This window comes from Oryza brachyantha, chromosome 10, assembly GCF_000231095.2.
Source record: "Oryza brachyantha chromosome 10, ObraRS2, whole genome shotgun sequence".
NCBI classification, from domain to species: domain Eukaryota; kingdom Viridiplantae; phylum Streptophyta; class Magnoliopsida; order Poales; family Poaceae; genus Oryza; species Oryza brachyantha.
In genome coordinates this window covers 2,704,199-2,731,116 of record NC_023172.2, presented here as the reverse complement: position 1 = coordinate 2,731,116, position 26,918 = coordinate 2,704,199, and the positions used below count along the sequence as shown (strand labels likewise).

At 41.2% G+C, this 26,918-nt stretch overlaps 2 protein-coding genes across 2 annotated transcripts; one reads left to right on the top strand and one right to left on the bottom strand.

Moving 5' to 3' along the window:
* The first annotated feature begins 8,271 nt into the window (after positions 1–8,271).
* Positions 8,272–12,618, top strand: LOC102719802 (geraniol 8-hydroxylase-like). Its single transcript, XM_040528234.1, has 2 exons — positions 8,272–9,171; positions 12,016–12,618. Exons 1-2 carry the CDS (start codon positions 8,272–8,274, stop codon positions 12,616–12,618), a joined length of 1,503 nt encoding a protein of 500 aa, XP_040384168.1.
* Positions 12,619–16,935: 4,317 nt separating this feature from the next.
* On the bottom strand, positions 16,936–19,021 carry LOC102719521 (9-cis-epoxycarotenoid dioxygenase NCED2, chloroplastic-like). Its single transcript, XM_006662156.2, has one exon. The coding sequence runs from the start codon at positions 19,019–19,021 to the stop codon at positions 17,303–17,305; it is 1,719 nt and encodes a 572-aa protein (XP_006662219.1). The 3' UTR covers positions 16,936–17,302.
* Between the last annotated feature and the right edge of the window lie 7,897 nt (positions 19,022–26,918).

Sequence of the window (26,918 nt, the reverse complement as noted above, 5' to 3'; positions counted from 1 at the left end):
TTGGCCAGCGCATTGCAGTATCTGACCATCACCTGGCCTGATATATCATATGCTCTCCAACAGGTTTGCCTCTACATGCATGATCCTCGGGAGCCCCATCTTGCTGCGCTCAAGCGGATCCTTCACTATATTCGAGGCACAGACGCATAGTTGACCTTGGTCTCCACATTCACCGATCCTCGATCAAGTTGACTGCTTACTTAGATGTTGATTGGGCTGGCTGCGTGGACACTCAGAAATCCACTTCTAGTTACGACGTATTCTTGGGTAACAACCAGTCACACCCCATGTTTCTATCCCAAGCCAAAATCAATAAACAAAATGGTTAAATAATAATTGGCTTAATTAACTCAAGAAAAGAATCCCCTCTAATGAATTAAATTAATTAAATCAAAGTTTGCCGAAACATTCTAAAATATCTTGGGAACAGCAAAATCTTTAACTGGATTTAAAGTTGAAATTCAAATTATAAAACTTGCCCCAGAAATGAATTTAAAAATTTACAAGGTGAGGTTTCCTCTCTTTTTTCTCTTTTCCCCAATTTCTCTTTTTTTCCTCCCTTTCTTTCAATCTTTTTCCCTTCCCTCTCCTTGAGCCAGTCCGTAGCCACGGCCTGCTCCCCTCTGCTCCTGCACACCCGCGCCAGCCCCTCCCCTTCGCCCGGCCCAGCCGCGGTCCACCTTCCCTCTCGGCGTCGCCATCATCTTGCGAGCCGCCGCCGCCCGCTAGGCGTCGCGCCGCTGTTATCGCCGCTCGCCGGTTAAGGCTGGCCGCCCCTCGCGCCGCCACCTGTTCCACCAGCTCAACACCGCCGTCATCCCGCCCCCCTTCTCTGTTTCCTCTCTCTGACTAACGGGTCCCACCCACTAGCCTCCCCTCCCTCTCTCTCCCCTCGGGCCCACCGGTCGGCCCCTATTTTCCTCCCCTCTCACAGACAGGTAGGGTCCACCTATCGGCGCCACCTCTCTCCTCACGGGCTAACGTTGACAACCTTATTAATTGCACAATAAATCATTTAAGGTTTTTCCTGTTTAGTTTAAAAACCCAGAAAACTTCTAATATTCATAACTAATTCTTCTAGTCTCCGTTTTAGTCCATTAAAATTTCATTAAACCCATAAAAATAGTTTCTTTTGCTATTTCAGTAGAGTTTGTGCATGTTTATTTATTTTTGTGCTTTGTCGCTTAGATTCGGAGCCCGTTAAAAGCGTTGGTTTACTTCGAGATCGTCGCAAAGGTTCCTCCAGGGACTGAGCAAGGCAAGTGACACTCCTCTCGACCATATTGATCCCATTTGTTAATTCAAATTCTCGCTTTATTTATTCAAGCGTGCATGGTTTTACTTAAAGTATTTACCGTATTTACATTATGTTATTTTCCAGGTTTAACCTATTATTATGCTATTGTTTATCCATTCATTATTCTTGCTATACCTAGGGTAATTGAAGTAGAGTTAGGCCTAGGCCATATTTAGCCTGCTCAGAACAAGTAGCACATGGGACCCTTAATCACTGCTAGACTGAATTAGCTGTTAGTGATCCAATGCTAGGTTAGGGTTAATTCAAACTAAAATACTGCTAATTGTGGGTTGTGGGTGTATGATTTTGAGAGTCACACCCATGGCAATTAAGGTCCGGTTCGCAACAAACCCTGTAAGTAATTTAGTGCTAAACACAAGCGAGAATGGGCAAGGTGGGATCTGAAGCGTAGCTTCGAACTATTTGACGTACCGAGGCAATGGTGGGCGTGGTGAAGTATGGATGAGAAATCGTGGTGTAAAGATGGCCTCTGCTGCTTTTGAATCCACATAGGCACAAGAGGGCATTGCCCGACTTAGTGTAAAGAAGGGGGTAAAACCTGAAGTGTTGTGCGATTGAATATGGAGGGTTATGTGACGGGTCCTATCACAGTTTCCTTTTCGATGTGTCATGGTGGCACGTTGGCACATGTTCAGGTGTAGTGGAACTTTGTCTTGTGGGTACAGTAGTACACCTCTTATCAGAATAAAATCTATTCGAATAGTCATGCCCACGGTCACGGGCGAACTGTCAGATTCACTGTGATTAATTGAATCTTAATGACTTGAGTAAACTAGCACCAGTTGGGACTACTGCAACGTGGTATAACATTGAGTGGTGGTTGGGCTTGTTGCAACGTGGTGTAACGTTGAACAATGTTGAGATACTTTACCGAATGCTTTTACTTACTTATCCATTCTTGTTATTCTATATAAATCTTTTTTTCCTTAATTGCTGCTTTGTGCAACTAACCCCAGCCTATCATTTGAGATTACTTGCAATCATTTATTACTCCTTTTCCGTGCTGCTTGTTGAGTATATGGTTGTACTCAACCTTGCGTTAATTCCCCCTTCAGAGGTAGAGTATGGTTCAGATGGAGGCAACTCTGAGGTTTGAAGCTGTCTGCCGTCAAGGTGTTGCCTCTGGTATGGAGCCAAGCTGCATTGAAGCTCGCGCCTTTATTTCTTTCCGCTGCATGTCCTAGACTTTATTTCTATTTAGTGTTGTTTCTAAGAACAATGGTGATGTAATCAACAATTGTTTATTTGTATACCCCTGTTGCTCCTAGACGAGGATTTTAATACATAATAAAGTTCTGAAATTCGTGTGAGAAATTTCTAGGCGTGAACCTTGTCTCATGGTCCTTCAAGCGCCAAAATACAGTCTCTCGATCAGTGCCGAGGGTACCGCGCTGTTGCAAATGTCGTCGCCGAGACTTCCTGGCTACGTCAACTCCTCCACGAGCTTCACGCCCCACCATCCTGATCCACCTTGGTGTACTGCGATAATGTCGATCAGTGGGGTCCATCTCTCGTCTAACCCAGTGCAACATCAATGCACGAAGCATGTTGAGATTGATCTGTATTTCGTTCGTAATCGGGTCGCTGCTGGAGCAGTTCGCGTCCTGCACATTCCCACCAGTTCCCAAGGGCTTGCCAACGTCCATCGTCTTCACAGAATTCTGGTCCAATCTCAACGTTCGGTCCGCCGACATTTCAACTGCGGGGGGTTGTTAGGTTGATTGATAGCTTTCCTGGTAACATTGATTGGTAGCTTTCTGCTTACAGTGATTTCTTCCTTTGTATACACCAGTCGACATCCTTCCATCCATCCTCCCGGTATACGTCTATAAATCGATCGAGTGCTATGGAAGGTGCTGGCCAATATGTAGTCCGTGACATGGCAATGCAATGTGCGTTGAGTTCATCAATACATCAGAAAGGAAAGAAATGAGACAAAAAGAAAAAGAAAGACCATAGGGAAGAAACAAGGGATGGAGTCTGACTGCTCGGAGAAAAAAGGAACATGCACGCGACGGAAGATTGTGTGTGGCATGGCTTGGGCTGGCTTCGGCCACGATTGTAGCTTGGCTAGCCTTCGGCCACACCACAAAACCTAGTTTTGCTGCATGGAAAAAAAACCATATGACTCATGATATAGTTGATCCTTCCGCTCCTTCTGTAATGCCTAGAGAATGTCCAACCCTTGTGCTCTAACCATAAACACTTCTGGTTCGGTTTGACGCAACATATTCTCCAACTCAAAATCATCGACCAGACCATCTATACAATGAGTGCAAATGGGACTGTCTCACCCCTTCATAGCTACTCTAACATCTTACGATTATATGCGGTACTGTGGAAACCATCTTCATACAAAGGAGTGATTTCATTATAACGAGACCAAACCTTGTAGTCTTTCATAAATCCCTACTTCACTAGATGCGACCTTGTTATGTCAATACATAATTAGACAATCTGATGCCTACAATCAACATATGGACAATGAATTTCCTTAGTCTTCTCTGTCAAAGCATTTTATACCTGTCCGAAGTGAACGAATTTCTTACAGATGCATGTAAAGACATTACATTTAGTTAATATTAAAATTATGATTTGTTAAATCCCTAATTTCAATATTCAACCAACAAATTAGTTGCCAGCAGTAACATAAAAGCGGGAAAAAAAAATTCGTTGTGTTTAGTTGTATTAAACGGTGCACTTCGAGTGAATGTCATGTTTCGTAGTGTCAAAAAAATCGTTTGATCATGTGAAACAGTGTATATCAACCAAAACGATGGGTATCGGTTGATACACTATATATGTTGCATTTTGCGGAGCGATGTGATCGTGGAAAACTTTGTTTTTCGTGGTGCCGAAAAGTTTTGCTGTGTAATTATTCAAAATGAAAACCGGTACTCAACTCTACGCTACGTTTATGTCTACTATGAAATTATTATAGAGTAGAAAACATAATACTAACTGTTTACACCTATATATATATGTGGAAATCTTTTTTTTTTGAGCAAGCCGTAGCTTCATATATTAGATATTAATGGCTTCACAATCAGCAATTACCAGATCAAATAAACTAGGTGGTGTAACATGCCACTCCACCACCTGGTTATCGGCAGAAACAAAACGAGCACACTCATGGGCTACCCTATTACAGTTTCTATTGGCAAAACTAAGGGTTAAAGAAACAAAACTAGCGCTGAGCTCTGCCATTTCCCTGAGAATGAAGGAAACCTCAGAGCGCTGTTTAACACGATCCTGACAAGCACTTGACAATCCGTCTCAAGCCAGAGATTGACCACCCTACGAGATTGTGCGAATAGCAGGCCATCCCTACATGCCAGCGCTTCCGCTATGAGTGCATTTGGTACAGATGCGTACCACTTCGATTTTCCTCCAATCATTTGCCCATGCTCGTCCCTTATCACTACTCCAGTATCAGCTACTAGTTCATCAGGATGAAAGCGTGCATCAACATTACATTTCATAACTCCAGAGGACGCGGCACGCCACCCTGAAGTTGAACGAATTAATTTGTTGTCGTTGTACCTTAGCCGGGTGATTAATCTGCCAAAGATCGAAAGCAATATCTATCGTCCAACGAGCTGCTAGGTGTACAGGCACAACATCTTCCCCATGCTTCCGCCTATTCCTCGAATGCCAGATGGACCACATCCTACAGAGGAACAAGGACGCTTCTTTCGGGCATACAACAGCTAGATCGATAATGCCCTTCGCCCAAGTTGAGGGGCAAAGGTTTGGTATTTTAACGCCAGTAAGTCCACCAAAACATCCTTGCCATTGTACACTCCAGCATCATATGTCTAATCGATTCACCAGCAGCTCCACATGTCTCACACCTAGCCAATTGCTCAACGTGCCTCCTATGTAGTTCTTGGTTTGTCGGGACGCAATGCAATGTCCCGTACAAACGCGCCTATAGTTAGCCGTCATGGTTTTACCAAAAGCGCGGCTCCGGTTGAGAAAAAAAAGCGGCATAATTAAATCGTTTTTTCTTTTGCTAGCAGCGGGTGCAGGAAACCAACAAACGAGCGACGTCCTAATGGGAGTGACTCTAGTATATTTTACTGTTGGTAGAATTTAATTCGTACTATTGATCTATTTTTATTGAACGACTATGATTAAATTACACTGCTAATAGTATTAGGTGCAGTAAAAATTTAAAGGGGTAATATCGTGCTTTTTATTATGATCTTTAATGCAAAAGGAAGAAAACAAAATTACGGAATATTGTTAATCAAGTAATTAACAAAATACGAAATATTTTTTCTCATAGTATAATATTACCAGTAAAATGCACCGGAGAGTTACCCGTACGTAATAGTACTCCATGCTTGCCAGGTGAGGATTCTGGACGCAGCATAAACATGCGGAAGGAAACTGAACGGAAGCATGCAGAGGAGCCTGTTCTTCGTGGCTTTTCCGCGGGCCAATCGACATGGAAAACAACCGAATGTATGCATGCCACATGGGTTAAGCAAGCCGTCGGCGGCGTCGGTGTACCTGGACGTGATAGCGTTTTTGGAGCCACTGCCAAGGCAGCAGTCGCCAGCCGGTGTATGTGGCTTGTTGGTAATTAATTAACATGGTGTAGCTATAGTTACGTGCCTAACCACTCGTGTAAACAGTGTGTTTTTTGTACCTTATTTCATAATTCGTTTCCCCTACGTAATTCACTAATTGACTGGCTGACTCTCCTTAAGTAATTGTATTATGCCGGAATGAATCAAGTTTTTTTTTCTAAATAAAATGAGCTGTACAATAATTGACGCGCCCCACGGCAATTCAATTGCTTAAATTCGTCGGTCCATATGAAAACGGTAAGTGCTTCCCATCGATCGATACTACACAAACCCTACATATATAACGACGATTGGTAAACCCTACATATATAAATAAATCTAACTAAGTTAAAACAACTAAGGAAGTGCTACTGAATAACGCACTTAATTTGTTGTTTGAAATATAGAGCATTTTCTTATCCTTGAGTAGGTAACATGAGCTACCTCTTTGTACCTTACATAATATAAAATATTAAATTTTACATAGAAAACAGTGGTACATTTTAATGATGGTAAAATTGCTTAAAAAATAAAACATGGTCACCGATGTTGAGGAAAGAATTCTCTACAGCCGTGATAAGCTTAATGGTGGCGAGATACATATCCAGGTCAAATGCCCTACTATAACCAAAAAAATAAAATACCAAATTTCCATGCAGATCAGCCCGGCAGAGTTTGTGCAACATTTCATTTTCTGTGACTAGCAAGCTAGCATCCACGTGGCTAACATGTGAATTTCAAAATATCGTAACTACGTACGCAGATCGAGTTGTTTAACGTGCATTTTGCAAATAGTTAACCAATCGAGAACAACACTCATACCAAAGTCTGGTCAATGAATTTCTATACACATTTGCTACTGACTCTACGTACGTACGTGGTTGCTTGCATGCATGAGCATCTGCTTTCCCTACAGTAATGCTGATTTGGTCCGATCCTATTATTCGTTAATGTACTTATAAATACTCGTTGCGATATAGGGAATATGTAATTATAAGCTCATGCAAAATTAAATTAAAAATAAAAAAATCTATCAAAGATTGGCCGTCACTGTTGAGCAAATCTAGTCTTGTCTAAAATATACACATTGTTGATGCGGGAGAGTATACGATATGTTTCTTTTGTAACTTAGACCCTGTTCAATCAGCTCAGCGGATAGGTTGAGTTCTACTTCCCCAGATAAAATAAGGTAACATTCGTAACTATATACTATATAATTAAATAATTAAGTACTACATCCGTTTTATATTATATGACTTTCTAGTCTTGACTAAATTCATAAAATATATATAATTTATATATATGTCAAGATTCATTAGCATCTTTATAAATCTAGGCAAGACTAAAAAATCTTACATTGTGAAACGGAGTGAGTAATAAGTAGCACAAATTTTAAAATTTAATTACTTTGATATTTTGAAGAATATCTGGTATTTTAATTTTCATTAATAGCGTTAGCAGGTCGGAAAACATGCTTACTCTAAATGATGGATTTGTTCACCCCACAATTCAAGTTAGGAAACAATCTAATTTGTTCGAAATGGTCAAACATTACGTTCTATCTGTTACCACATCTATCCTAAAATTATAATAATTTGACTACATACTTGCATGTATAGAGGGATAGCTAAAATCGTATATGAATGTTTTTATTGTAGAATTGAACGAATGCAGTAAACAATTGGAACACACTAATTATTAATTATCTTAGTTTTATATTATAATATATTTTCATACTACCTACATTTATATAGATACTAATTAATATACACATATATGTAAAACATTTTCATTGATCTGTGAACAAATATAACTAAACTAAAACAACCAAGTGCTAGTACTGAATGACGCGCTCTTTTCTTCCTTGAGAAAGAAAACAAGGTCGCCAGGAGAGAATTCTCTACAGCTGTGATAAGTTTAATGGTGGCGAGACACACATTAAGGTCAAATGCCCTACTATAAACCAAAACATAATACGAAATTTCCATGCAGATCAGCCCGGCAGAGTTTGTGCAACATTTCACTAATTTGCAGTGACTAGCTAGCTAGCATTCACGTAGCAAAAATGTACACGCGCACCACTGTCAACTCCATTCAAAATATCGTAACTACGCAGAGTTATTTCACGTGCATTTGCAAATAGCTAAGTTAACCAATCAAGAACACTCATATCAAAATCTGGTCAATGAATTTCTATACACATTTGCTACTGACTCTACGTACGTGGTTGCTTGCATGCATGAGCATCTGCTTTGCCCTACAGTAATGCTGATTTGGTCTATTTGTAAATGCACTTATAAATACTCTCTGCGATCTAGGTAATATGTAATTATAAGTTCGTGCAAATTTTGTCGAAATAGTTAAAGACACAAAATAATGGTCATCTTCGAGCTCTGCGCGGCGTCGCTTCCACTCGTCGTCCTCGCGTCCTACGCGCTACAGCCGGTCGCCGACGCACGGCGCCGCCTCCCGCCCGGCCCGAGGCCGCTTCCTGTCGTCGGCAACCTCCTCGACGTCGGTGACAGCCCGCACCGCGCCTTCGCTCGCCTCGCCGACAGCTATGGCCCGCTCATGTCCGTCCGGCTCGGGGCTGTCTACGCCGTCGTGGCGAGCTCGCCGGAGACAGCGCGCGAGATACTGCAGAAGAGGAACGGCGAGATGGCGTCCCGGCGCAGCCTCGACGCCTGGCGGGTCCTGGACCACCCGGCGAACTCGATGATCGCGCTGCCGGCGCGCGGCAAGTGGCGCGCCCTGAGGCAGCACACCGCCGCCGGGATGCTCGGGCCGAGGCGGCTCGCCGAGCAGCGCGCCGTGCGGGAGGAGGAGGTGCGCGACATGGCGCGCCGCGTAGCCGCCTTGGCCGATCAGGCCGACGACGGCGCCGCTGCCGCCACGGTGGCCGTGGCGCGCGAGGCGTCCGCCGCGATGATCGACGTGATCTGCCGCGCGATGTTCTCCGAGGAGCTCGACCCGGCGGTGGTGGCCGAGATCACGGACGTGACGGACGAGGCGGCGGTGCTGTCCGGCGCGCCGAACGTGTCCGACTTCTTCCCCGCTCTCGCCGCCGCCGACCTCCAGGGCATACGGCACCGGGCGGAGAAGCTGGTCACATGGCTGTACAGCATCGTCGACGAGCAGGTTGGACGGCGCAGGCGCAGCCGGGCCGCCGGCGAGGCGCGCAAGAACGACCTGCTCGATGTGTTCCTCGACAACGAGGGTGAGGTGCAAGAGGAAGGGTGGGCGATTAACCAGGACACCATTAGAGGTTTGTTCATGGTAAGCATGACGTACGGCAATACATCCTCTATCCCAATATAAAGGGTTTTTTTATTATCTTTGAAAAGTAACTCAAGTATCAATCATTTTAATAAAAATTTTTGGTACCTCAATATATCATATTTTTTATGTCAAAAAGATAACTTGAGATATTTTTTTAAGAATGATAAAAAAACTCCAATATAAATGATCATTTTGACGTCGCCAAGTTGGCCACACAAACCAAGCTCCACTGTCAGAGGGCACTTGAACTCCTCAAGTACGAGTTTGTGTTAAGTCAAACCACTTTTGTTTTGACCAAGTTTAAAAATGCACAAACATCAGTGATAAAACTATTTCCATACTATCAATCATCGACATCAAATCCATCACCAGTTTCACCTGAATTTTCTGTTGAACTTGCTTAGAGTGGAGGAAGTTTGAGTTATAACAAACCAAAGTGTATTATACCAAATATGAAACGGATCAGGATCAGGTTGAACTTGTATTGTACCAATACTATAACAAACCAATGTGTATTTCTACAAAACTATTTAAAAAATAATAATATTAGTGTTGTGCTATCAATAGAAATTTGAAAAATCTACTTTTATAATGCTTTTTAAATCATGGTGCATAGGAATATTACTAGTGCTACTAATCTTAATTAAATAAGATAAAGTACTAGTCACTTGCTGCCGTGTGTTTATACACCTGCAAGTACGCTGGTATGTGAACACACGTGCCTTCCGACTCCCGTGTGATAAGAAATACTCGTAGATACTATATAATATTTCGATAAAATATATGAATTAGAGACTGTTTTCCTCCAAACATGCGTGTTACAGGATGCGTAAACTGCACTTTGCTCCAAGCTATAGAAATTTCCCGGAATCTTATACAATCATAATGAAACTGCATAAAGCATAGTACAATTTAAAAGGTTTCATACAATTCATAATTTACTAGATTTTCATCTATCTATATGACAACCTATCGCAATGTGTAACTTATTTCAATCTATACGCTAGGTAAAAGTATATACTAAACTAACTGCAAAATGGAACCAGATAATGTGGCCAGCGCAAAGTGCAATTATTCTTATGCGGTAATTTTATCATTGTTGATAAAGTACCACTAGACACCAAATTTTACACACAAAATTTTCATACAGCAAGGTATAGAGTAACTAGTGGTGTCAAAATTTACATTAGAAGGTAGGGTACCGGCTGATATTTTTCATGAATGGTAAAATTGCTCCTCTTACAGGTATTAGAAGGCTGGAGATGAAACATTTGATGCTTAGGACAATACTTGGTCATACTTTGGCTATTAACAATTCATAAATATCTAGTTAATGAAGAAAAAAGGATAGCAAAGAGTTTCCTCGAAAATAAATACAACTCCATGTATCCTACCCAAAATAACTTTGTCTTACCAATATTATTTGTCTAGAAAGACTTTTTTTATGAGTAATCATTGTATTGGAGTTTGAGAAAATGGAGGATAAGTTCATTGGACTTTGAGAGAGTATGGGACAAGCTTATTAGAGTTCGGGAAAATCAAGGACATGTTTATTAGTGTTTTAACAAACTGAAGGACATTTTAGTCTGTTGTTAAATTACAATGCCTGTTATGTGGGAAGATGAAACGATTTGGACAGAGGTAGTATCATAGTACGACATACATATTATTAATATTTTAAGAAAACTGTTCTAATACAAATTTACTGATCAAAACAAGTTTCACATGCAACAAGATTTCGGCATTTTAAAAACTCGATCTGCAACATGCTAGAGGCAAAACACTATGGTTCCTAAAATTTTCTTCTAATGAAATCTAAATATTTTGAGGAAATAAATTTGCTTTGTCCGTCTTATTCCACTGGAGTTAATCAAGCCTTGTTTATTTTAATTAGATTTCATTTAAACATTAACAAATTATTTGGCATGCATGTTAAGACCCAACCTATAATGCAAGAAACTACACCAATTATCAGTCTATAAACAAAATAATATGCTTGTTTTAGTTATTAACATATATATGTCTGACGGAAATTATATTGAGGCTTTGTGTCAAAAAAATTTGCTCTTCACAAAATGAAACGCGCCTTAAAGGATAAGACGGTTGCTATTTCTGAAAAGAAAAGGAACTGTCCATCGGTTATTATTCAATCAAATGTCAAACTGTTCATTTTGTTTTTCTTACATTTCCCAGTGTAAGAATGGTCTTGGGTGATCGAGGTGATGGTTTGATATTGCCTAGCAACAAATTTTGTTTAAAATTTTGAATGTCAATCACTTACAAATCATATAACAAAACTCTCAGTTGCTTCAAGGAGTATAACCTATATAATTGGAGATTTTTAAATACAACTTAATAAAATCATATTTTGTGAGTAAGTAATTCAACTGTTCTTTAAAAGTTGATAGCGTTTTTTCCCCCTGCTGATAGGCTATTGAGGGTAAAACCTAAACTTTCAGAAGATCTTGTTGTATAAGTTATTACTCCCTCCAAATTTTTTAATTTGACGCGATTGACTTTTAGGCTTACGTTTGACCCTTCGTTTTATTCAAATTTTTTATCCAAATATAAAAAATTAAAAATCATACTTAAAATTATTTTAGTAATAAATCAAATCATTACAAAACAATCAATAATTATGTATTTTTTTTGAATTAGACGAAGATTTGAACATAGATCTAAAAGTCAACTATATCAACTAGAAAACAAAGAGGGAGTCCTACCAAGTTATTTTATATCATTATTTTTATTTATTTGTGCTGCATCTCCGAGGCCATATATATAAATCTTTACTATCTGATTTCTGAATCCACATTTATTTTTATTAATACCCTTTTTCAGGAGTTAGTCCTTGGTGGATCATCAGTCCCAACTACAGTCGAGTGGGCAATGGCCGAGTTGCTGCAGAGTCCACAGACAATGAAGAAAGCACAAGAGGAGCTCCGGACTGTTCTTCATAATAAGCCTCACATGGAGGAATCTGACATCGCCCAGCTCCCATACCTTCAAGCTGTTGTGAATGAAACCCTAAGACTCCATCCTCCAGTGCCATTTGCTTCGGGTCTAGCTGAAGAAACCCTAGAACTGCATGGCTACAACGTGCCCAAAGGAGCATCTGCATTTGTGAACATCTGGGCAATCTGCAGAAATGCAGAGGTATGGGATGAGCCGGACAAGTTCATGCCTGAGAGGTTCCTGCAAAACGAGATCGACTTCTCAGGCACAGACTTTGAGTTCATCCCTTTCAGCACGGGGAGACGCATATGCCCTGGGCTAAACCTTTCGAGCAAACTGGTTCCTCTGATGCTTGCCTCGCTGCTCCATGAGTTCGATTGGACATTGCCTGAAGATGCTGGGAGGAATGGTATCGATATGTCTGAAAAGTTTGGGTTGGTGTTGTCCATGGCTGCGCCACTGCGTGCTGCACCCAAGAAAGCACTATAGGAGAAACACACATCAATATTTGTCTGGGCTGTGGTTCAACTGTCAGTTCTATCGTTTGGGTTGTATACTTGTATCAAGCACAAGGAAAGTAACTCATTAACGATTAAAAATAATTTATAGATAAATTTTTTATATACCTGTTGTTAATGATATAAAAGAAAAGGCTATAAAATAAATTATAAACCTTAAAACTAATTCAAGCTCAAGTTTTAAAATTTTAAATTTTAGCTTATAAGTATGCCCCGCTGTCTAAAAAAAATCGACCCCTAGCTTCCTAATTAACAAAGAATTAAAGAGTTAGCCAAATAACCAAAATACTCACCATTAATAGAAAAATGATGCCGACAGCAAAATTTCTTAATATGCAAACTAAGGGTAGTTAAGAGTGAATAAGTTAATTTATTTTAAAACAAAATTAAAACTCCAGGTGTTGAGTTAGTTTAGGACGGAGTGAATAAGCAAACTAAAAAGATGATTTGCATGAATTTCTGTATATATACACGGTGTACTGTAAGGTGTTCTTCATAATATCTGAAAATCTCAACTCACTTTACGAATTTAGGTCTTCGGCCCAAAAATATCGGTTGACTAGCCGCCAGTCAACAAAGTGCACTGTTTCTGCTGAGTTTCATTTCCAGACGACAACAAAGATACAGTATACTCAAACACAAATACTACCAAGGGGTATACCGTTGGAATAGCTATTACCTTTGTTTCAACGTATTACTGTGTTCGTCCTTAGTAAAACTTCATTTTTTTTTTCTCTGACCCACGTCTTATCTTAAAAAATATTAAAAAACTCAAAAAAAAACAGTCACGCGTACATTACTAGTCATAGTTTATCATCTAATAACAATAAAAATATTAGTCAAAAAAATCAAATAAGACGAATAGTGAAATATTATATTTAAAAACTGAATAATAAAATTATTTTGACGGAGAGAGTACTATTTATTGGTTGTTTAGCATACATTAAGTAAATGTCACGAGATTCCACTTCAACGGTCAATTTATGTCTATTGAATTAATTGGATTTACTTTCCAAATATCTGATTAGCTATATATCTAAAAACTGAATAATAAAATTCCTCCATTTTTACTTTGAAATCCTTTATATCTTATTCTAATAATTAAGTTCTACCTCAAAATTTTATAAAATTTTAGCTTCAACCCAATTTAAAACCAACCGTTAAATTTGATTTTTAAAAAAGTTGTGCCGATTACCAGCCCTATCCACAAGCAAAATTTACCACTCAATTCAAATGTGAAACGAAATTTTACTACCGGGGGCTATGAATTCCTTCCTTCAGTGTCACTTTCTCCTCGTTTTTCCCAATTTCTTCTGGGCTTTCCAAGTTTCCAGTGGTCTGCTATGGTAACTAGCGGTTTCGCCCCTCGCTCAAGGACACAATGGTTGATCGGTCTGTGTCTCTGCTTAGCCCGGTTACATGGTGGACCGAGGCCACGCTCTTCTCCTTGTCTAACTCATCTAAATTCTCTTGTTTTTCATGTATCCTAAACTGCTAATATGCTTTTATTGAGGATTTGCTACAAAAAAAGTTGCTTAAAAATTAATTTAATTTAATTTATATTTTTTATAATTAATAATTAATTAATTATGTGCTGATCTATTATAATACTACTGAACACGGCCCGAGAAATGAAGCTAGAGCGGCACATCTGCAACAGTGGCGTGATTGGTGGCTTCCTGACGCATAGGACGAAAGAGAATCTTGAAATATGATGCTACAGTAACATTTGGCCTCCCCGCTGGAGATTTTGTGCCTGTTTGTATCCTGAGATTTATTTAGTTTCTTGTCAAATCAGATGTTTGACATTAATTAGGAGTATTAATATAGACCGATAACAAAACTAATTGCATAAAGAAAGGCTATTTCATTAGACATTTTTTAAGCCGAATTAAACCACAATTAGCTAATACTTACTGTAGCATCGCATTCGCTAATCATGGACTAATTAGGCTTAATAGATTCGTCTTGCGAAATAGTCCAAAGTATGAGGTGGGTTTTTTTAATAGTCTCTATTTAATATTTCTAATTAGTGTCCAAATATTGGATGTCACAGGGACTTAAAAAAAGCCGGGAGGAAACAAGCGTGCCCAAATCATACCCGTGACTGCGAAGCAGGACCAGATCGATCCATGTATCTAATGGTGAGCCCAGATGTTTCAACTTTTTGTCTCATGTTATCCGCGTGTTGGCTTGGTGAATTGTTCAAATGTACTTTCTTTTAACAAAAATGTTTTGTTGGAACATTGCCTTAAAAATCATTTATATCTATTTTTAGGCTTTTAAACTAATATTTAATTAATCATGCGTCAATAAGCTGCTTTGGCTTGCATGCCATGGGATGGTTAACTCTTTAACCTAGCATAGCCCAAACCTGATGCGCCACCATCCTACCTTGCATCAGGAGAAAAGAAATTGAGAAAACATAGGAAGGCGGGACACAAAGGAGGAAAGTGCAAAAATCTCATGACCAAGTGGCAATTTGTAAAAACCAACCTCAACCAATAAGTGAAATTTCTCATGATAAAAATAGCTATTTGGTCAACCTCAACCAATGAATACACCGTATTAATGGTGAATAGTGGAAGAGAGCGAAAGGGTAGACTAAGATATCCCTGCATAGGGCAAGAAAGTGGAGAGAAGTTTTTCTTTCTAAACTACTAAATTATGTGCTTCTGCAAAAAGTTTATATAAGAATTTGGTTCATAACTTATATTAATATTAAGTCAGTCATATGCTAATTGCTTGCCGCATTTTTCGTATCTTCCTCCTTGCGAGGCCTACTCTCAAACTCATCCTAATAGGGCTAGCGAGAATAAACCAAGGACTCGGAATATTTTAGTATTTTATACTTTCCAAGGAATATTTTAATTTTATACTAAATTGGATAAAACGCCATATGGTCTCGTACAATGGGAGATATTGAGATTTGCGGAACCAACAAATATAACAAATACGACTAAAAGGGGAGCCAGCTTTACTTGAGCTAACAAATATAGCATGGATATACATTAATGTTTCACTCGTTTTAAACCGATGTTTCAACACAATCAAATGCAAATTAGTGGCACATTGCAGGGGAAAGGAGGGAAATCTCAGCTAGTTACAATCATGCATATGAGAGAATAAAATATGAAACAAATTAAAGAACAATAACAATACATCTATTTGATTTATCTATGTGGTGGAGGAGGGAACACAATTACACAAATGCAACACTACTGAGCTCATCGATTTGTTGGGATTTTATGTGCTCGTGGGCAGGGATTGCAGAACGGCTTACACCAGAAGAACTCGCTGCTGCAAGTACTAATTCTGTTGTTGCAAATGCCATCTCCCATAGCAAAATTCCGAGATGGTACATGCGAGGCGGGATTAGACAAAGGATGGTTTCACAATAGCATGGAACAGATACACCATGGACTCCAAGTTGTCGAGAATGCAATGAGGTTTCAACACAGTGTGAGACGGCTTTGCAACAACTGCCTGCCGCCAGCTACGATTTATAGTTGGCATTAGTGACGAACATCTTTTTTTTTCGTCACTAAGCCACCCCTGCCCACAATAAACGTCATAAACCAAGATCACATAATAACGAATAGCTCGAATGTCATGAGGAATTCGCCATAGAATACTATATTTGATGTAGTGAAAGGAAATAAAATCGAAACATATATCTATCTGCAAAGCAGCAAAATGTTAGAATAATCTAAGCAAAATCAAAACATAACTGATGACAGCTAGCTATTTATGATTTACATGACATAAGAGGTTGTCGATAAAATGGCCAGCCAAGCAAGAGCCAATTACAAGGCTATTGACCCACAGTTCAATCACACTGAAGGAGTTATATGTCTTGTTTTGTATATTGTAGATAGCTTAGCAGGAATTTTGATAAGGGACAATAAACCATAAGAAAGTATATTCATAAGCTTCCCAACCAGTACTCATGAGACCAAGTCTTCTTGATCAATGGTTAAGTCCGTTTCATGTTGGTGTTTTCACAAGTACCAAATTCAAAACTTGTGGAACTTATATGTATGGTCCAAAAGTAGCATGGTTGCTTGGGAGAACACTTGAAGAAGGCCATGGATTTGTCCTCAATTAAAATCATATATAACCTAAGCATTCCATTTGCTTGGTATCCTTTTTCTCGCTTATACAAGAGTTGACTAAATGATAATATGTACTATACAATAAGTAAATTTTATGGTGGAAAGTATATACCTTTATTTTCTTACGGTATAACATATGTATAGTCATATCTGAGATGGTGCTTCATGGGGACCAGACATTTTGCAACTAAAGCATGCATATGTTTCGGCAGGTTAATAGAGGAATGTTTCATTCGAACGAGGTGGAATGTGTGAGAGACAATAGGATCAGACAACATTGGATGCAACCCGATGTTTTGCACGCGGTCAGGTGCCTGATATGTAAGGGCTTGCCCTATAATTAATCCCTTCTCACATGTATGGTTATCCATGAGGATAAAATAAATGGACCTAGACCATGGAAGAATTTATGCTCAATCTTCCATAGTTCATCTTCCTTTTGCAATAATTCATATGTAATGGAGAATGGATACATATAACGATATTTGTTGTACTATAATTCTAAAGGGGTTACAGTGATTTTGGTATATATGAATATGATTATTGATGCAGCGCAAGTAGCTCGGCTTGTGTGACAAAGAGACCATGGAAGCCATAGGGGACACGACTAGGCAACTGCACCTCAGCAACAATGTCTAGCTCTGGAGACCTCGCATCCATCACGACAAATCGACTCTCTGCGGTGACTTCATCATGTGTGTAGCACAACACATAGCCGCTATCCTCATTGCCATCTCCGTTGATGTTGTCAGGCACGAAAAATGGCTCCCCGGCAAAGCACCAAGGACCAAAGTCTCGTCGTGCAACCGTGCAGTCACCGGTACCAACGCAATCAAAGTCAAGCTTTCTTATCCCAGAAATCCTTGGCATCGGGCCACTGACACCAAAGTACCCATAGCGGTTCTGCCGGCCAACATAGCCCTGGTGAACCACACCAAACTCGAGGCTCTCTGGTGATAGTGCGGTGCACGACACATCACCGGTGTTGAGGTTTATGCGTAGCATGTCAACACGAGCATGTAAGAGCTCCATGTTTCCTAGCATGTGGTCAATGGATAGGTTGTTGGGTGCCACCAGCACAATCTCCTCACCGTCGGCCTCGTCCCATGCATTTGTTGTGTGCATCAAATTGAATCCCGGGACATCGAACCACCTCATCTCTGACTCATCCTTGGCATACCTTGGGAGCACACCAATACGTGGTGCCTTGGAATGGTCCAATCCAACAAATGAGCCACCACCTAGCACCATGTTCATCGGCTTCATAACGAGCTGTGTCTCTGGGAAGATGGCATACCGCTCTGTGATCGCAAAGTCATGCATCACTGATGGTTGTTGCGAGGAGAAGATCGGCACATCACTGGACTTGTTGCCAGCCATGTCGAACCAGAAGTATGTGATGAAGGGCTGGAGCATACTATATCGGAAAGCAAATAACTCCCCGGTCACTGGGTCTTTCTTTGGGTGCGCTGTCATTCCAATGATGAGCTGATTGTCAAAATCGCTTCGGCCAAGCGTGGTCACCTCTCCAGTGGCTGGGTTGATACCCATTGCATATGGAAGATCAGATTCCCATAGTGCATACAGCCGTTTAGTGAAGAAAGTGATGCTGGTGTTAGCCAGCCCAAAGCCCCTACTCATGTCTATTTGCCCCGTTAGCGATCTAGCAGTCATGACCACCGCACGGGCCAGGCCAGCCACCCCTTGGAGGCCAGCGAAATAGTTGGGAAACAACGCTGCTCCGGCCTCACGCTCCAGGAGATACTTGTTCGTACGCACGTAGCGCGAGCAAAGCACGGGCTCCGGCAGCAGTGTCGACGAGGGAGAGGGGAGAAGGAGGGAGTGGAGCATGCCGTCGCCGTCGAAGAGATGGTACGTCCGCTCGAGGTGGCGGTGCTGCGGGTTAGGCCCGTTGCGGATGTACGCGCCGCCGGCGAGGCATGGCGGGATGGATCCACGCACGACGGGGCAGCGCGTCGGTGGCAGCTCAGGAACAGGGGCGAAGTTGCCGGACAGCACGCGACTAGGGTCGACTGATGGTCGCAGCTCCGGTGGATCTAGGAACCTGTCGATTACCCTGTCCAGGCCATCGTAGATCAAGACTGGCAGCGAAGGTGCAGTTTCGCGGCGCTTGTGAAGAGGCCAGCTGCAGGGCTGTGCACCACCATTAGCTGTGGCAGCAGGGCACAGATAGGACATGTTCCTCTTCAGCTGCCATGAAGCAGGAGTGCTTAATGCAGCTGAGTAGGCACCAGTCATGGCGAGAACAGTGATCGATGCGATGAATGGACTGGAAGGATGTGATGAATGCATGGGGTGGTAGGAGTATACACATGCAAGGTTTCAATATAGCTGGTATATATAATATATGGATAGTATCATCACCAGTGAAGTTTACTCATTATTGTTGACAACGAAGTAGCAACTGTCAACCAATCTTTTGAAATTTTGGTTGCAATTAAGTACTATAAGTGCCCTCAACATAAAAAAGAAATGAATTAATCTGCTGGAGGCTATACCTTTATATGTGTCACATGGTCCAAGACCATATCTTATAATGGGCTCATATATATAAAAAAACTTATTGAGGTTGGACCGTATTCATTAATAAAGTACATTGAATTAAATAAAAAATGAGTCTGATTGATTAAGACGAGCATGTAGGTGGAAATATTAGGGTCTCCTTTGATCGTAGGAAACATATAAGATTTCCCATACAAAATATCCTATTAGGGCCTTTCAAACAGAAGATTGGAACGTTAATGATCCTTTAATTTCCTATGAGGTTGTCCAACCACATGAAAACTTTTCTTTAACTGTATATCTCTACTCTAATTCTTGTGCTTTTCGTTGTTCATTCAAACGAACATTCTTGTATTTTTTTTCTTATGCTTTTCAATCATCTGTTTTATAGAAGTACTCCTATTAAAATCTCAAATTGTTTCTATCATGTATTTGAGACGGGCTCTAAATAGAGATGATTCATATGAAAGAGTTGTTAAACAAGTTGCTACTCCCTCCGTTTCATATTGTAAGTCTTTCTAGCCTTGTCTAGATTTATATGAATATTAATGAATCTAGACATATATATAAATTATATATATTTATCAATTGATGAATTTAAACAGGGCTACAAAGTCTTATAATATGAAATGGAGGTAGTATATTTTAAGACAAAATTGATCTTCGTAGTGATAGCTCAGGGATCACCTGGAGGATTTAGTGAAAAAATCTCGTTTGGTTCCTTCCACTTGTCATACGAACAGTGCAGCATTTGTTCCCATGTATTTCCTGATTCCAACATGTGAATCATCACTATCTAATCAAACAAGCCCCCGTACATTTACTTCAATCGAAAACAAAAGCTGTCGACAGCAATGGTATACCAAATTGCGTACCTTATTTTTCTAGTTAATCTAAATAGAGATCATGAAGAGAATTAAGTCGCTCTTACTAAATTGAACTATTTCTTCCCTATTATATATAAAAAAAACTATTTCATCTGTGTACACAGAACAGCCCAACATACTCAGGAATCACATGTGCATGTGTCGGTTCGTCGAAATCCAGCATACATATTTTCTAGTTCTATTGAGTCGATTTTTCAAAAGCTTGTACAATAATAGAGATATTTTCTTTCTTGTAGTGCATTTGTCTCTGGGTAGCAACCGAACATGGAAAGAAGAGAAAGATTATCCCTTGCGCTCGCCCATCCTTGAGTAAGTATTTTATGTTTAAGGAACTAACCACGTGTCACACTCCAAGTTTTCCCCTAGAATAAATAGTAAAAGAAAAAGGAATTAAAGAAGTTATTTTATTTAAGTCAAAAGTTATGTAAATAAAAATAAATCATTGAATAATAAGATTAAATGGCCATGAGTAGTTTTCCGTATTAGTTGTGCCAAACTATATTAACAGATTTTTTAGCGGAATTTTCAGATCATGCTAAATAACTTTAAACGATTAAAAAGTCGTTCGAAGTAAATTAAATTAAGAGAAAATTTGGTCTATAGCACTACTTAAATATCATGAAATCACATCAAATTTTCTTCTTCGTTCAATACCATAGTATGTTGTGATTATCTTTGGTTTATAGCATAACTGTCACTTTACATATTACTGATGCTACATTGGACAAGAATACCCTTCGTGTCCTCATCTCCCCATCCCGAACACCCCCAAACCAAAATCCCAAAATCTACATCTACCGTGTTCATCAGGCTACATAAGGTTGCGACTTTCTAGGATTCTTTTCCTAAAAGTTAATCAGATCCTAGGGCACTCACGAAGTCGCTAGTCCTCGTTGGCCCCGTTAGTTTCCCCCCTTATCAACCCTAGATTCTCTCGCTTTTCGTACGCATGTATCCCGAACTGTTAAATGATATATTTTTTTGAAAATTTTATATATAGAAATTGCTTTAAAATTAATATTAATTTATTTTTCTATCTTTTATAATTTATAATTAATTAGTCATATATTAATTTATTACTGTATTTTTCACGCCGGTTAATAACCACCTCCCCCCGGATGCTTGTCTTGCACCAAATCATGCTCACAACTCACACGTGCATAAATACAGCAAAAAAAAACTCAATTACCTTGGCTATCGATTGATTCAAGCCATCATCTGGAGCTTGTTAGCTGCAGCATCATCGCCAAGAGAGGAAATCTAACCCAGCTACCTACTCCTGCACGGCTGCACCCTTAAGCACCGACCCTGTGCATTGGCCTATCGATCCTTTCGGGAGCGAGAAACATGCATTGGCATATCTCTTACTTCGTCAACCCACCCCGTGATCACCGCCACCATTCTCGCCATTCCATGGGTGTTCTCAGAACAAACTCCTCTAACTTAAGTTAGATTGACTGACATATGGGTCCATAGAGAATGGGTTTACTGTCAGCCACTCACGTCCCTCTGACTTAAGTCAGAGGAGGAGCCGCTTACGAGTGTTTCCTAGTCTTATCTATCACCATTGATGGACTCGTCGTTGTTGTGACGGACCATACTGCTATTGTCTACTCTCCAAATCATGACAATAATGGCTATGTCTACTCTGCAATCTCTATAGTGCATGGTACGGGTGCTACTGGTTGGTGGGTGTACGAAGTACTGATCCAAGATTGCAAGGTATGCAGCTCTATATGGATCATTATATAGGTGTACAGTAGATTTATGTTGCTTTAATTGTCTGTATCAAAATGTCATGTTACTTGTTTTCAACCCATCTAAGGGCCCAACTGTTTGTTAAATGCAAACAAGGAACATGTCAACATAGCACAGGAACACTGTATTGTACCTATTACAAAGCAGAGTATATCGTCTCACATAGATAATTCATAGTTTGCTTTCTCTGCATATACATAGATCTCGTGGTTCACAGATTCTGAACACCTAGTGATGAGGTGGATTTCAATTATACCTACGGCCAGGGAGAGTGTATAAAATAGCTAGGTCACGTTCATAATTCATATTCTCTCGTTTTTTCGTATGGTTTCCGAAGGCAGGTGGCGATGAGCGAAGGGATGTGGCAACAGCGAGGAAAAGGCAGTGGAGAGCGCACGTGCAGATGGCAATGGGCGAAGGGAAGTGACATACGGTAATTACAGGCGCAGAGCGACATCGGAGATGCTTTTAGACAAAGGCTAATAATATAGCCAACAAGCTGGGTATAAGGCTTCTTGTATTCTTGTTTAAGCTCACTCATATAGTAGTTAAATCTTTATCATTAATGAAGGATCCATATATCTCTCACATAATTTCTTGATTCTTGTGTCCAAGCTAACTATAAGATTACAGCACACTACTCATCTCTCTCCTTCCCTTACTCCTCCATATAACCATTTAGCCAGCTTGTAGCCTGCTATTATATTTGCTCTTAGAGCAAGTTTAATATTATAGCCAACTATTAGCTCTAATTCATCTATAGCCAATTTAATACTCCTCCGTTTCACAATGTAAGACTTTATAACTTTGCCTAGATTCATATGGACGTTAATGAATCTAGAAATATATATATATATTATATACATTCATCGATTGATGAATTTAGGTAAGCCTAGAAAGTCTTACAATATGAAACGGTGGTAGTAGCCGATACATACAATAGTTAGCTACAAAACATCAATACATGGCCCCACATGTCATACATACATTTTGTCTTGGAGCCTGTGTGCAGCTGGCTATAAATTAATAGTCCACCTCTTTTCCCTCTTCCCTATTATCTCTTTAAAATATACTTATAGCTGGCTTATAACCCTTATGCGTACGTTCACGCATCTAGCGAGCACACGAATCTATCGGTGCTTTTTTTTTCCTTTTTAATGTTTTCTTTTCCTTTTGTTTTCGGCCTACAAAGCCAGCGTGCATGGAGTGGGTATTGGCTTAGATGCGTCGGTTTAATTCAAAAACCATGTTCCGCCTGACTGGATTTTTTTATATTATGATTTTAAAGTTTATATATGTAATATTCGTATGTATAAAGAATTATATATAGAGAACTTGTAAGTATAAAGATTTTTATATCTGAGTTAGCACACTGTATAAATTTTTATATATAAATAATTTTATACATGGAGATCATATGTGAAAGGATTTCTATATACGAGTTTGCATGTAAAGTTTACATGTATAATATTTGAGCATATATATATTACATTATATTATATATATATATTATATATATATACACACAGTGACGCTACACAGCGCGCCATAAAGAAGATGCGCGCTATGAAACAACTTAGCGTGTCACATAGGGATCAACCAACCATCCTACACATCAGCCCACACCCTCCCACCACCACCACCCCAACAAAGCTATTATAGTTAAAAAATAGCTGACATATAAGAGCGTTTGAGTAAAAAATAATTTATATATTGTGAGGTGTTTACTACGATACACTGTGGAGTTAAAATTTAACTGATGACAATACGAAAGGAATGTGTGCGTTTACTAGTTGAGGAGTTAAAAATTAACTGATGACAACGTGAAAGAGATATGTGCGTTTACTGGTTGACGTTGTTAAAAATTAACTCAAATGCTGTCATACCCGGAGTTTATCCCAAGCCTAAATTCGTAAATAATAATTGGCTTAATTAACTTAATCCCTTTAAAGAATTAATTTAATTAAATCAAAGTTCCAAATTAATTAACAGGATTTAAACTTAAATTACGGAGTATAAAAAATTGCCCAAAAATTAATCTAAAACTCGGCAAAAGTGGGGCTTTCCTTTTTTCCTCCTTTTTCTTTCTTTTTCCCTTCCCCTCAAATTGGGACGAAGTCCAATTTTCCTCCCTTCACTTTTTCTTTTTCCTTTTTCTTTTTCCCTTCTTCCTTCCCGGGTTGGCCCAGCCGAGCCGGCCCATCTCTCCTCCCCCTCCAGGCTGGCCCAGCCGAGCCGGCCTTCCCCCACGCGCACGTACCCCGCCTGGGCCACAAGGCGCCTCGGCCCATCTCTCCGTCGCTGCTGCCGGCCCACTCGCCTGCTCGGCCGCTCGCCCGCGCGCAAAGTCTGCTGTCACCTCCCTCGCGCCACTGACAAGCGGGGCCCGCCTGTCAGCGACCAGTCCGGGCGCCGACCAAGTCTGCCTCCGCCCCGCCTTCGCCGCGCCGACGCAACTGCTGCCGCCGAGTCCGCCTCGTCGTCGACTTGGTCTCCAACTACCTCGCTGCCCTAGCCGGCCTCTCCCCCCTATAAAACCCCCTTGCACGAGCACCGCCGCCGCCCTTTCCCCGTCCGCCCAAACCGTCGCCGCGCCCTCCTCCTCCTCCGTCGCCGCAGTCGATCTCACCGCTCGCGCTTCGCCACCCTTGCCGTCGGCCGTCACCCCGTGTCCCCCCGTCTCGCCAACTTGCCACCGTCGTTGTCACGCCCAGAAATTCCTTACACGAATTTCTGAACTTAATTGTGTATTAAAATCCCTGTCCAGCACCAGCCAGGGTACACAAAAAGACAATGTCGATTACATAACCATCGTTCTTAGAAACAACTAAAAATAATACTTATTCTAACGAAAATGCAGCGGAACGAAAAGTGGACTAGCTCCAGCGGGTACGGCTCCAGTCCACAGGCAAAGCTTCGACGGTAGACCAGCTCACTCCTGAGAGTCTTCTCCACCAGACTCAACTTCTAACTCTGAAGGAGAAAAGGGGCAAGGCTGAGTACAAACCACTGTACTCAACAAGTAACACGGAAAAGAGGACAATAAAAGATGCATAGGGATTATCAAGGGCAGGCTAGGGTTAGTTGCAATAAAGCAGCAGTTAAACAAATAACAGAGATTAAAATAAATAAAGGTGATTTAATAAATTAAAGGATAAGTAAATAACAGTTGTAAAATACCACAACATTGTCCTACGTCACACCACGTTGCAACAGGCCCAACCACTACTCAACGTTACACCATGTTGCAGTAGTCCCGAGTGAAAACCAGTTTACTCAAGTTATTAAAGGTTCACTAATCACAGTGAAGCTAGGAGTTCGCCCGTAACCGTGGGCACGGCTATTCGAATAGGTTATACTCTGATCAGAGGTGTACTACTGTACCCACAAGACACGGCTCCACTACACTTGAACGTGCGCCGACATACCACCATGGTATACCTGAAGGGAGACCGTGATAGGACCCGTCACATAACCCTCCCTATTTAATTGCACCGCACTTCAGGTTTCACCCCCTCCTTTACACCAAGTCGGGCAGTCCCCTCTTATGCCTTGGTAGATCCGGAAGTAGCAGAGACTTTCGTTACACCACGATTGCCCGTCCATACTCCATCACGCCTACCCTTGCCTTGGTACGTCAAATAGTTCGAAGCCATGCTTCACATCTCACCTTACCCATTTCGCCATGTGGTTAGCACTTAATTACTTCTAGGGTTTCCTGTGAACCGGTCCTTAATTGCCATGGGTGCGACTCGCAAAACCATGCACCCACAGCCCACCATTATCAATATTTTAGTTGGCATTAACTCGAACCGGGTAATGAATCATTATTACAGCTATTCAGAACTAAGCATGATTAAATGTGATCCCATGAGCTACTTGTTCTAAGCACGGCTAAGCATTAACCTAGGCCTAACTCTAATCAAGTTACCCCTGGTCTAGCATGGATAAAGTTGGATTATCAACGGCTTAATAATAAGGTTTACTTGAAAAATAAATACAGTAAATATTTTAATTAAAACAATGCATGTTTGAATAAATAAAGCGGGGAATTTTCAATAATAGGTTCAATATGATCAAAGATGAGTGCCACTTGCCTTGCTCTGGCCCCTGGGGTACTTCGGCGACGATCTCGAAGTAAACCGGCTCTTCGATGGGGTCCGAATCTAAGCAACAAAGCGCAAAAATAAATAATACAGGCACAAAATCTACTAAAACAGTAAAAGGAAGTATTTTTAATGGATTCTTGACGATTTATGAACTTAATGAAATTTGAATGGACCTAAACGCAGACTAGATGAATTACTATGAATTTTAGAAGTTTTCTGGGTTTTTAAACTAAACAGAAAAATCCTAAATCAATTATTGCGCAATTAATGGGGCTGCTGACGTCAGCGAGGAGAGAGGAGGCGCTGATGGCTGACAGGTGGGGGCCACCTGTCGGTGGGAGAGAGGGGAGAGGAAAGGTTGATGGCTGGGCCCCACAAGACGAGAGAGAGGAGGGCCGGCCGACGACTGGTGAGTGGGACCCACTCGTCCGTGGCCTAGAGCAGAGGAGGAGGGGGAGGCGGCCTCGGCCGAGAGGGGAAGGCGATGCAGGCGACGAGCGAGCGATGGTGGCGGGCGGCGACGGCCAGACGTGACGAGCGCGGCGGCGATGGCGCGACCGGCGGCGACGACGGAGATGGCGGCCGCACCAAGAGGAGGGCAACGGAGGACGGCGCCGGCACGGGGAGGAGGCGGCGATAATGCGCCGGGCCCGGCGGTGCTCCGGCGGCGGCGGGCCACCACGGCGACAGCGAGGCGACGAGGACGGCGGGCGGAATTGCGACGGCGACGCCCAAGGCGCGCACGCGCGCGACGGCGACGGCGGCCTCAGCGACATCCTGCGGAGAGGGGAAGAGGAGGAGAGGGGAGTGGCGACAGCTCACCGGCGACCGAGGCGGTGGCGGCAAGTCAGCGAGGGCGGCGAACGCCGGATGATGGCC

Bases quoted from the DNA above. Each gene is read 5' to 3' on its own strand.
- LOC102719802 (XM_040528234.1), top strand. From the start codon at position 8,272: ATGGTCATCTTCGAGCTCTGCGCGGCGTCGCTTCCACTCGTCGTCCTC. The intron at 9,172-12,015 runs GTAAGCATGACG...ACCCTTTTTCAG, and splicing joins CCATTAGAGGTTTGTTCATG to GAGTTAGTCCTTGGTGGATC.
- LOC102719521 (XM_006662156.2), bottom strand. From the start codon at position 19,021: ATGACTGGTGCCTACTCAGCTGCATTAAGCACTCCTGCTTCATGGCAG.